Source organism: Dendrobates tinctorius, unplaced genomic scaffold (genome assembly GCF_039654945.1).
Source record: "Dendrobates tinctorius isolate UK_male_01 unplaced genomic scaffold, ASM3965494v1 ptg000034l, whole genome shotgun sequence".
In the NCBI taxonomy this organism is placed as follows: Eukaryota; Metazoa; Chordata; class Amphibia; order Anura; family Dendrobatidae; genus Dendrobates; species Dendrobates tinctorius.
This window is the reverse complement of record NW_027361702.1, coordinates 6,330,596-6,343,412: the sequence shown is the minus strand read 5'-3', so window position 1 is coordinate 6,343,412 and position 12,817 is coordinate 6,330,596. Positions and strand designations below refer to the sequence as shown.

The following is a 12,817-nucleotide window of genomic DNA, read 5'->3' as shown; positions in this document are numbered from 1 at the left end:
AGGAGATCAATAGTAGTATAAAGGAAACTCAACAGCTGATAAATGCAGTCCGATCTGTGGGCACCATGTATCGGACAATGGCTGAACGTTCAACTCGAAAACGCTGCAGCAATTTAGAGAAAAAAACTTAAAATGCTGCTCTAACCCCATGCGTGACAGGTTTCTCCTTGCGTGTGTCGCTCCAGGGGAGCGGGCAGAGAGAAGCCACCAGGTACCCATGTGTCAGTCGACAAGTCACCCGTATAGTTGGATCCTCGGCGGCTTCTACAGCCATTCTACCTGGCTGAGATGTATAGCCAGTATCTGATACTTGACACCCAGGATAGACCGCCTGTGTCAGCGGCAAGTTCTCTATTAGTAAAGTTATTTATTATGTCTCCCTGTATATAGCACCTGTATCGGCGGCAGGTTCCCTATTAGTGCAGTTATGTATTAAAGGGGTTGTCCGGGCTTTTCACATAATCTCAGTACATATCTGGGCTGCAGAATTATGACAATAAGTAATTTACTTTCTGTCACTGGTTTGCACGGTTTCTAGATATTCTGAACAGAACGTCCAAGGGGGGGGGGTGTTATGGCATTGAAATGAGAACTGGTCGTAACCTCCTACTCTCCTCCAAACATGCCCTCTATAGCAACAACCCCACCCTCCATAGCTACAGGCCCTCTCCGTCCACATGAAGAAGCCCTCATCACACAGTAACAAATCCTCCCCCCTCTAGCAGCCTCAGTGCAGAGAGCAGACCACCCAGCTGCTCCTCCCCCAGACACACGCTGAACAGTGATCTATGGAAAGTGAAACTAGTGAGGAGGGAAAATCGTCCTGTATTCTGGGACAGGCTGCTCCCATCCGTATTTGTGTCATTAGAGACACAGTGCTCACACATACACCACCAAATCTGGTGCTGTGTGAAGACATCAGTGACACAGAGCTGTCTTATTCACACAGCAGAGGCTTTGTCACACAACAGATTACATCAGTGACTGACATCCCCTGTGCAGATTAGAAGCTGAAGACCCCCATCACTGGCCATCACGCAGTCTGTTCTCACTGCTGCCAGCAGCCTGGGACAGTGAGGGAAGTAATTGCTGATAATGAGTTATGTATTGTAATCATGGAGTGGCCCAGAATACATTACGATTATCCCTCCTCACTAGTTTCACTTTCCATAGATCACTGATCAGCATGTGTCTGGGGGAGGAGCAGCTGGGTGGTCTGCTCTTTGCAATGAGGCTGCTAGAGGGGGAGGATTTGGTACTGTGTGATAAGGGCTTCTTCATGTGGACGGGCAGGGCCTGTAGCTATGGAGGGTGGGGTTGTTGCTATAGAGGGCATGTTTGGAGTAGAGTAGGAGGTTACGACCAGTTCTCATTTCAATGCCATAACATCCCCCCCCCCCCCCCCCCCTTGGACGTTCTGTTCAGAATATCTAGAAAACCGTGCAAACTAGTGACAGTAAATTACTTATTGTCATAATTCTGCAGCCTAGATATGTACTGAGATTATGTGAAAAGCCTGGACAACCCCTTTAAGTCTCTCCTGGATATAGCGCCTGTATCAGCGGCAGGTTCCCTATTAGTGCAGTTATGTATGAAGTCTCTCCTGGATATAGCGCCTGTATCGGCAGCAGGTTCTCTGTTAGTACAGTTATGTATTGTCTCCCTGTATATAGCGCCTGCATCGGCGGCAGGTTCTCTATTAGTTATGTATTATGAAGTGTAAGTAAGAATATGGAAGAAATGCGGCGTTATCTTCTCTATAGAGAATAAAGGTGTGCGATTATTAGGAAGGAGCGTTCTCGGTAATACTCGTTCCCAATAGTCATGCAGGCTAAACAGGCTTCCGATCACCCAGTAAACTAATAAACACTTGTTCGTCAAGTGAAATGATCTTTTGTTATGGCTAAAAGATTGTGTGGTTCTCGGCAGCACATCGGCCTATGTGCGTGGGACTTGTGGTTGACTCGTGTATACAGGCTAATAAATGATCACTGTGCGGAAAACATGTCACTGATCGGCCGTTGTTTAACTTGTAGGGGTCGGCGTTTTCTTCATATACTCGTCTATAACTGTGCGAGTACATTTTGGCACGACTTGAGATCCTGTTCACCCGCACCCCACCCCCATCCTCGGAGGAGCATGTAGCAGGGTGTGTGAGCAGCAGGCGTTCCCTGTCCATTTAAACAAGTGGACCCCACCCTGGGTGTGCCGGCTCTCTGCTCTCCCCAGATCCCTGAAGACACAGCACAGAGTAAACACAGCGGCTTGTAGCCATTTATAAGCTGGTTTTTTATTTCCCACCATTTGTGTGCCGCTGCCGACTAGTGAAATGTTCTGTTGCACGGGGTATTGCTGCATTTTGATCAGGCATATAAGTACAATTTCCTGACTTGTGCTGTAAATGTGTTCGGTGGATACATAAGATGCAAGGAATCCCCCCAGATTCATAGAGCCCATGGGGAGGGGAGACCCAGAATTTGTATGTGAAGCTTCTCCCTCCCTCACTGGCCTCTTTTGCTCCTGATTATGATATCTGATTTCTCAAGTCTCCGCACTTCTCAGGAATTTGTAATATCGATAACCATGTAAGATACTCGTGTAGCTTCCACCAATATTTATTTTTAATGCCATCTTTCCTTTCATCTAATTTTTAGGCCTACAGTTCCTCTCTGCTCATGCCGTCCCATTGTAAAGTTGGTGCGGAGACGTCTGCTCCTCTCCTGACTGACATCAAGATGGAGCCCCCGGAGCAGCTCCTGGACAGTGACTGCAGCATGCCTCAGGCCGAGCCAGTGGACCTCTCCTTACATAAGCCCAAGTCCTCCATCCACATATCGCAGAGTCCTTCTCCCACTACCTCCACGTTGCAAACCACTCTCCTGGCTGGACCTCAGGTGGTCTCCTTGTCTGGCCTCGGTTCTGCGGTTCCCGCTGTACTTTCTCCAGGTTCGATTTTGGCATCAACGCAGGGCAGTGGTGGACAGCAGATCCTTCATGTCATACACACCATCCCATCAGTAAATCTACCCACAAAAATGGGCAGTTTGCAAACCATTCCTGTGGTGGTCCAGTCGCTGCCGGTCGTGTACACCACCATGCCCACCGATGGCGTCACTGCAGCCATTCCTGTGCCACTAATCGGAGCTGATGGGAAAACCACAGGTGAGTTCATGGCCGTTATCTGTCATAATGGCTGCACTTGTAACTTCTGCCAATGGCAAGTTCTGGGTGGAAACAAAATATCTAAGGCTGCGTTCTTATGATGCGTGTTTAGATAGTTTTTAATATTGCAGATTTTTTGCTCCATTTCTGCACCTATTTTGGGAATTCGGTTACTTGTGTTTTTTAATTGCGTGTTTGTCTTTTTGGTGTGTCATGATAAAGCTGCTTTATTTTTGATACTTCCTGTTATTTGGCTTTGACAAAACTGAGTCTGTGGAAAAGCACTAAAAGCACTCATACTGTTTTACCTGCTCGTTTTCTGCGTTTAATGCAGTTCTGAATGGAAAATCTGCACATGATTTCTTTTGCAGGTTCGCAGAGTTTTAGCACACTGCAGGTTGGTTAAAAAGCACAAAAAAAAACCCAAAAACATAGCCTTGAAGCATCTCGCCAGCTTTTTTATTTTGTTTTTACATTTTTAACATCTGGAGTGGTATCACTAATGTCTTTTCCCTGCCCATAAGAAAAAAAAAATACCACCTTCTGCTCTTCCCAACGCTGCTTCAGTCCCATTAAGTCATCTTATTTTGAGCGCTTGTGACCATTAGCCGTGACTCGTGGCCACTCGGGAACTGCGGTCACAATCTTTCATTATAAGCAGGAGAGCATCGTTCACAGGAAACACTGGAGCAATCCGGTAGGTCGCAACCTGCAGAAGACAAGTATATTACTAAAAGAAGGGAACCTAACACTGGCGTGGTGCTTTGAGGGGTTATCCACTCTTGGGAAAGAGTGTCCCAAACTGTGTAATCACTTCCTTTGGGTCCAGTGCCCCCCTCCCTTCCGCTGCTCTATTCCGATTGTTTTGACTACAGTGGTGATGTCATGTCATTGCCGCGTAACACCGTTCTGGCCACTGACTGAGGTCAGCGGCTCATGCACTGAGCTTGATGGCATGTGATGGTGAGTTCTGTGTGGGTGGGCCTTTGAGGTCTGTATGGGCCAGCCTCTGAGGTCATTGACTCTAGTCAGCCTTCCAGCTCTTTCACACGCCCTGAGATTTCCAGTACTGGAATAACCAGTACCTGTGTGTTTACATTCGACCAGGCGACAATGATGGTAGTTGTATTCAGCACCCGCTGTGTACATTGTGTGTAAAATAAATTTAACCCCTTCCTGACCCTCGCCGTACTAGTACTGCTCTGCGGGAACTGCATTTCCGACCAGAGCAGTACTAGTATGGCGGCCTCATGCTGAGCGCCGCGGTGATTGGGTGCGGGTGTCATTTAACCCCTCTCATGCCGCTGTCGGTACTCACAGCATCATACAGAATAATCGCGTAGGGAGGGGGCTCCCTGCACTCTCCCACCGGAACATTGCGTTGCGATTGCGTTGTTCCTGTGGTCTCCATGGCAACCCCTGGCTCCAAGATGGCCGCAGGGTCCTTCTGGGTCCTGCAATGAGGTGGCCTGCCAGCGTCTGCGCTCAGCAGCCACTGACAAGGCTCCTACACTGCCTGTCAGATCGCTGATCTGACACAGTGCTATGCAAAGTGTCAGTTCAGCGATCTGACTTTATATAGTGATGTCCTAACAATGTAATGAGGTAAAAAAAAAGTAAATATATTTTATTTTTTTTATGCAAATTAAAAAAACAATAAAAGTACACATATTTGGTATCACCGCGTCCGTAACGACCCGACCTATAAAACTGTCCCACTAGTTAACCCCTTTAGTGAATGAATACCATAAAAAAAGAGGCAGAAATCAATGCTTCATCATCTTACCGACGAACAAAAAGTGGAATAACACACGATCAAAAAGACTGATATAAATAAACATAATACCGCTGAAAGTCATCTTGTCCCGCAAAAAATAAGTTATAGCTCTCAGAATAAAGCGATGCAAAAATATTTTCTATAAAATAGTTTTTATTGTATTAAAGCGCCAAAACATAAAAAAATTACATAAATGAGGTATCACTCTAATCGTACTGACCCGAAGAATAAAACCACTTTTATCAATTTTACCACACGTGGAACGGTATAAACGCGCCTCCAAAAGAAATTCATGAGTTGCTAGTTTTTGTTCATTCTGCGTCCCAAAAATCAAAATAGAAAGTGATCAAAAAATGTTATGTGCCCGAAAATGGTACCAATAAAAACGTCAACTCGTCCCACAGAAAACAAAACCTCAAATGACTCTGTGGGCCAAAATATGGAAAAATTATAGCTCTCAAAATGTGGTGATGCAAAAACTATTTTTTTTAATAATCAGCGTCTTTTAGTGTGTGACAGCAGCCAAACATAAAAACCTGATATAAATAGTAAGTCGAACCCCCCGTTACCACCCCCTTAGTTAGGGAAATATAATAAAATTGGAAATAAATACTTTTTTTTTTTTTCCCCATTGGGGTTAGGGTTGGAGTTAGAATTAGGGGGTTTCCACTGTTTGGGCACATCAGGGGCTCTCCAAACGCACCATGGCGTCTGATCTCAATTCCAGCCTATTGTGCATTGAAAAGTCAAACGGTGCTCCCTCCCTTCCGAGCTCTGCCATGCGCCCAAACAGTGGTCTACCCCCACGTATAGGGTATCCGCATACTCAGGACAAATTGTACAACTTCTGGGGTCCAGTTTTTCCTGTTTCCATTGGTAAAATAAGACAAATTGGGCTGAAGTAAATTTTTTGTGAAAAAGTTTTTTTTCTTTTCTTTTTAAACTTTCCAAAAATTCCTGTGAAGCACCTGAAGGGTTAGTACACTTCTTGAATGTGCTTTTGAGTTACTTGAGGGGTTCAGTTTTTAGAATGGTGTCACTTTTGCGTATTTTCTGTCATATTGACCCCTCAAAGTGACTTCAAATGTGATGTGGTCCCTAAAAATGGTTTTGTAAAATTTGTTGAAAAAATGAGAAATCGCTCGTCAACTTTTAATCCTTATAACTTCCAATAAATAAAATTTTGGCTCTAAAATTGTGCTGATGTAAAGGAGACATGTGGGAAATGTTGTTTGTTAACTATTTTGTGCAATATGACTCTGATTTAAGAGCATAAAAATTATAAGTTGGAAAATTGCGAAATTTTTTTCACAAAAAAACGCAAGTCATGTTGAAGAAACTTTACTGCCGTCATAAAGTACAATATGTCACAAGAAAACAATCAGCGGGATCCGTTGAAGAGTTCCAGAGTTTATTACCTCATAAAGGGACAGTGGTCAGAATTGTAAAAATTGGCCAGGTCAGAAAGGTGAAAACAGGCTTAAAACATTGCGTGGGCTACCGTGTAATTTTCAGAAACGGCAGAGGGAAAGCCCACGGCTGAGGGCTGATGTTACTAATCTGGAAAAGGGGCCAATATCCCAAAAGGTTCCCATGCTATTAATAAATGTCTCACAGCTGTCTGTTTAGCCTTTGCTAATTAGAAGTTATAAGGGGACCCTATATAATTCTTATGTAATTTTTTTTTTTTTTTTTTTTTTGGTGGGGCTCTCCATAAAATAACCAATAAAAGCTAAGCAAACATCTGTGAGCTGTTATCAGTAGCCTTGGAACCTTTTGGGATATTGTCCTCTTTTCAATATTATGAGGGAGCCCACTCCATTTTTATTTTTTAATAATTTATTTTACACACTACACAGCAGGTGCTTTATACAACTGTAATCATTGTTGTCTGGTCACGTTCCTCTGGGGGAGACCAGGTGACATTGATGTGAGTTGCATTCAGCACCTAACTCCGGGAAACGGCACAAACTGTACCGCTTTTTCCCAGGCGCCAGTACGTGTCACTCTGACACACGGATGTCATCTGTGTGTCACCAGTGTGCACGTGTCGGACGAACACCTGATATGTCAGCATGTCTTGCCCGCGGACACACGGTCTGTGGAAACAAAAAAGTGGGTGTTGTTCCAGCTTCTTATAAAATTCAATTTTATTTATCAAAATAACAAAAGATGACAGACCTGATGTAACATGACAAATGGCTACTCATTTTTGAAGTGTTCTTTCTCAAGTTTGAGAAAGGACACTTTGTGTTCGAAACGCGTAGCCATTTGTCATGTTACATCAGGTCTGTCATCTTTTGTTATTTTGATAAATATAATTGAATTTTATAAGAAGCTGGAACAACACCCCACTTTTTTGATTACTGCACATGAGACTACACGTGTTCCGTGCTTCTACACACCCATGTTCCTGCAGGTGAGCTGGTTATTTTTCTCCTTTTTTGGTTCTGTGGAAACAACCTGACGATCGCAGTCGCAGACCCATTCATTTGAATGAGTCTACTTGTGAAAAGTGCCACCACACGTACCAGACACTGATATGTGAAGGCGGCCATAGAGGGTGAGTACCTGCTGAGGCTGTTACATGTATTTTCCTGACAGTGGACAACCCCCTTTAATTATATTGAAATGATAGGAAAAAATGTTCACCGTGTCCAGAAATCCCCATACTTAACCTCATTGATAGAGGCCAAGGCGTGTGTTAATGTTTGTCTGAAGAATGTTTTGCTACGCTCTCTGAATGCAATTGGACACGGGAATCCTCAAGATTGGGCCCCATCTCGTTGCAGGAAGAGGGTGAGTTATGGGTGCCGTAACGTTAATGATTGTGGCATTTACATGGCTAACATTAAAGTCAAATTGCGCCTAGTTGTTAATGTTCAGTGTTTAAAAAATTGTTTTCTTCAACTTGGTTCTGAGGAATTTTTTTTTCTATAATGAGTTATATTTGTCAGTGGCTTCAATTCAGAGAACATCCAACCTAATGCCTAACTTGCCATGTACGGTATATAGTTTTATTACTTTTATAAGGACCTATAGCGAGGCTTATAGTTGAGTGAAAATAACTGAACTTCCAATAATGCTAATTTTGGGTACATATTACTTTTTGATTACTTTTATTCCACTTTTTGGAGAGGTCTTCTTTTGGGTGTTCTCTTTGCAGGATAAATTTAAATATGCAGTTTTAGGGCACAATCAGCTTGACAGAGAATGGACCTAATGCTGCATAGGCAGCATTAGTAGTAAGAAGTTGGTCACACTTGTCAAACACTATGTTTGACGAGTGTGACCAACCTGTCAGTCAGTTCTCCAAGCGATGCTCTAGATCGCTTGGAAAACGCTAGCATTCTGCAAGCTATTTACGCTTGCAAATCGCTAGTTTTTCCGCGGGAATTTAAAATGCGAATTTTTTTTTTTTTTCTTTCCCCCCCGCGGAATGGAATTCCGGAATTCTCACGGTAACTTCCGCGAGAGTTTCGCTACGTGTGCACATAGCCTAAGAGCTCGGACTGGCCGCAGCTCTCCATTTATTCCATGGTACTTTACATTTGAAATGGGGTGTACATAATATAAAACAAGGACAACAATCAATCAGAGACCAACACAGGAGGAGAGAGGACAGTGCCTGCGAGGGCTCACAGTATAAAAGGGATGGATACCTAGATACTGGAGTGCAGCAGCCACATTTCAATTCAGTGTGAACCTTTCCTCAATCCTTGAATCAAGCCACATGGCCTATTAACCCCTTAGTGACAGAGCCAATTTGGTACTTTAATGACCAGGCCAATTTTTACAATTCTGACCACCGTCATTTTATGAGGTCATAGCTCTGGAATGCTTCAACGTATCCCACTGATTCTGAGACTTTTTTTTTTTTTTTTTTTTTTCCTTGACATATTGTACTTCATGTCAGTGGTAAAAATTTCTTCAATATAACGTGCATTTATGAAAAAAATGGAAACTTGGCAAAAAATTTAGAGAATTTCAAACTTTTTAAATTTTTTTTTACACTTAAATCAGAGAGTGGTATCACACAAAATAGTTAATAAATAACATTTCCCACATGTCTACTTTACATCTGCACAATTATGGAGATATAATTTTTTTTTTTTTGTTAGGATGTTATAAGGGTTAAAAGTTGACCAGCGATTTTCTCTGTTTTTCTAACAAAATTTACAAAACCATTTTGTTTTATTTTTTTTTTTAAGGGACCACCTCACATTTGAAGTGAGTTTGGGGGGTCAATATAACAGAAAATACCCAAAAGTTACACCATTCTAAAAACTTCACCCCTCAAGTTGTGCAAAACCACATTCAAGAAGTTTATTCACCCTTCAGGTGCTTCAAGAGAATTAAAGCAATGTGGAAGGAAAAGATTTTACTCTTCTCACAAAAATTTTTACTTTGGAACCATTTGTTTTTATTTTCACAAGGATATCAGGAGAAAATGGACCACAAAATTTGTGCAACTTCTTCTGAGCTGAGTATGCCGATAACCCATATGTGGGGAAAAGCAACTTTTTGGGTGCATGGCAGGGCTCACAAGGGAGGGCGCACCATTTGACTTTTTGAACTCAAAATTGGCTGGAATCAATGGTGGTGCCATGTCGTGTTTTGAGACGGATGTACCTCAACAGTGGAACCCCCAATTCTAACTCCAACCCTAACCCCAACACACCCCTAATCCCAACCCTAACCATAACACACCCCGAATCCCAACCATAACAGCAATCCCATCCGTAACCACAGCCCTAGCCCAACCATAACTACAGCCCCAACTTTAGCCCAACCCAAATTTTAGTCTAACCCTAATGCAAAAATAGAAATAAATACTTTTTTTTTATTATATTTTTTCCTAACTAAGGGGGTGAAAAAAGGGGGATTTGACTTACTATTTTTTTTTTTTTATTTTGATCACTGTGATAGACCCTATCACAGTGATCAAAATGAACCAATAGGAAAAATGTCCTATTGCCAGGTGCCGGCCGGCAGATCTCGGCGGGCGCAATGTGCATGTGCCCGCCAATTTCTCCCGGAAGAAGACGGGGGACTTCCCAGGTGGTTTGCAGGGACACTGGGGGAGGATCTGGACCCCATTTCTCTCTGCTCTGATGTGCGATCAGAGAAGAGAGAAATTAAATGGAAAATTTGACTTTTTTTTTTTTTGCGGTCGCCGTTATACCGTTAATAACGGTGATTGCAACACAGGGATCGGTAAAAACCGACCCAAATCATGTTCTCTGGGGTCCCGAGACCCCGGAGAAATTCCTACATTTCTCAGCGCAGTTAAAAAGCGACGCTGAGGCATAAGTACCTTTTAATTGCTGCCGTTAAAAGGCGTATTGGTGGTCATTAAGGGGTAATGGCACTATTTTTGTAATACATACAACAAGTGAAAACTATTTCTCTCAAATTACATGTCAATTATCGTGAATGATGTTTAGAAGCGAGATCGCTGATTTTGTGATGCATCAGCGATCTCGCCAGCGATCTCGTTGTGTGTGGCACGCATCAGCGACCGCCCTCCCCCGCCGGGTATCGCTGATCGTGCAGGATCGTCCTGGGCCATTTTTTGATTGTTGGTCTCCCGCTGGCCAGCATGCATTGCTGCGTGTGGCAGCGGGAAACCATCGATCAGCGAGCTCCCAGCGCTCTAAGCAGACGCTGGGAACTGGTATCCAAGGTAAATATCGGGTAACTAAGGGCCGTGCGCGCTAAGGTACCCGATGTTTACCTTGGATACCAGCTCTCAGTGCGAGCACGCTGGTATCCAAGGTACACAGCGGGTAACTAAGCAACTCGCGTGCTTAATTACCCAATATTTGCCTTGGATACCAGCGTCCTCGCTGGTCCTGATCGCTGGTGTGTCTGCCTGTTTTGGCAGCTCACCAGTGATCATGTAGCGATGCACCAGCGATCCTGACCAGGTCGTATTGTTGTCGGGATCGCTGGTGCATCGTTTGGTGTGACTGGACCCTAAGTCAGCGCTGTACTGACCAGACACATCTGCCCACACTGTAGCACCACTACCAAAGGCTCATCTGGTGACAATAGTGGCTGATTCAAAACGCTCTCCTTGATATCTCCAACATGATTGGTAGATGCTCTCTGGCCCATGCAAGACGATGAAGCCTGTGACTGTTGGTGTGGTCCAATACCCTTGCAAATAGTCTAGCACGCAGACCACACTGATTTGAACTGTTTCGAATAGTCTGACCTTGACACTTGGGTGCCTCTCACCTCCCTTACCTGTGTCTGGAGTTGTGTGCCATTCATCATCCGGTTCCGAAGAGCATTGTTCACAATGAAGCGGGCGGTCATCCGTATGAGATGTGGCCAAAGGACATCCACTTCTCTTATTTTCTGTGACTCTTCCAGTCTCTCTCTATCTCTGTTATCACCTGCTGATGACTGACTCTCTCTGCTCAGTGGACACTTCCGACTGAGAACATACTGCCTGAAGACTTACTTAGACGAAGTACTCATGATCAATTTTTAGGTGTCGTCTTGGTCTCGTGATGGCAAAATGTGGACAGCAAGACATGGAGGACTGTTTAATACCAATTCTAACTGAACCCCGAAATGTATTGGGCAATTCATGGATCAAACACCTGTTGCGAATTTTGCTATTAAGCTCCTTGTAAGACAACAGCAAGTTGTGCAAAAAGTACTGAAACCTTGAACAGTTGGATAGGTGCATTCAACAATTTAGAGACGTAGCATGATGTTCACCTGAAAAATGTAGAGGGCATTGTAGGTTCATCCTGAATTTCTGGGTGTGTATAATACACATATAATATATATGCTGTACTGAGATCCATCCACCTCCCGGGTGTGGCATATCCAGATGCAGATTAGAGACATGATTATTGCACAGGTGTGCCTTAGGGTATGTGCACATGTTGCGGATCCGCAAGTAATAATAATAATAATAATAATTTTTATTTTTATAGCGCCGACATATTCCGCAGCACTTTACATTTCAGAGGGGATTTGTACAGACAATAGACATTACAGCATAACAATAATCACATACAGTAGATTATAACAAATACCAAGAGGAGTGAGGGCCCTGCTCGCAAGCTTACAGTCTATGAGGAAAGAGGTAGACACGAAAGGTGGGTGGTAACAGTTGCCCTGATTGTATGGACCAGCCATAATGTTAAGTGTGTAACAGTACAGACACAGAGGGCTAATGGATGCATAAAGCATGTGGGAACATGATGCTGGGAACCTGGTTATGGTAAAACTTTTGGCTCTGCCACACAGGGATAGGTTAGGTTAATGTGTTGAGGCGATAGGCCAGTCTGAATAAATGCGTTTTCAGGACACGCTTAAAATTGTGGGGATTGGGGACTAATCGTATTGACCTGGGAAGTGCATTCCAAAGAATTGGCGCGGCACGTGTAAAGTCTTGGAGACGGGAGTGGGAGGTTCTGACTGTTGAGGATACTAACCTCAGGTCATCAGCAGAACGGAGGGCGCGGGTAGGGTGGTATACTGAAACAAGGGAGGAGATGTAGGGTGGTGCTGAGCCATGGAGGGCTTTGTGGGTGAGGGTAATAAGTTTATACTGAATTCTGGAGTGGATGGGTAGCCAGTGTAATGACTGGCACAAGGTAGAGGCATCGGTGTAACGATTGGTGAGGAATATGATCCTGGCTGCAGCATTCAAGACAGATTGGAGAGGGGAGAGTTTGGTAAGAGGGAGACCGATTAGAGGAGAGTTACAATAGTCGAGACGAGAATGAATAAGAGAAACAGTAAGAGTTTTTGCAGAGTCAAAAGTAAGAAAAGGTCAAATTCTAGAAATGTTTTTGAGGTGCAGATGACAAGAGCGAGCCAGTGATCGAATGTGGGGGGCAAAGGAAAGCT

The 12,817-nt window shown here is 43.8% G+C and overlaps 1 protein-coding gene across 2 annotated transcripts in view; it reads left to right on the top strand.

Moving 5' to 3' along the window:
- The window catches only part of KLF8 (KLF transcription factor 8), a 68,676-nt gene that overhangs the window by 35,960 nt on the left and 19,899 nt on the right, over window positions 1-12,817 (top strand). For both annotated transcript variants that reach the window (XM_073573049.1, XM_073573048.1), the window contains exon 2: window positions 2,655-3,162. In XM_073573049.1, coding sequence (XP_073429150.1) covers window positions 2,655-3,162 — 508 coding nt within the window. The remainder of the gene's footprint in view (window positions 1-2,654; window positions 3,163-12,817) is intronic.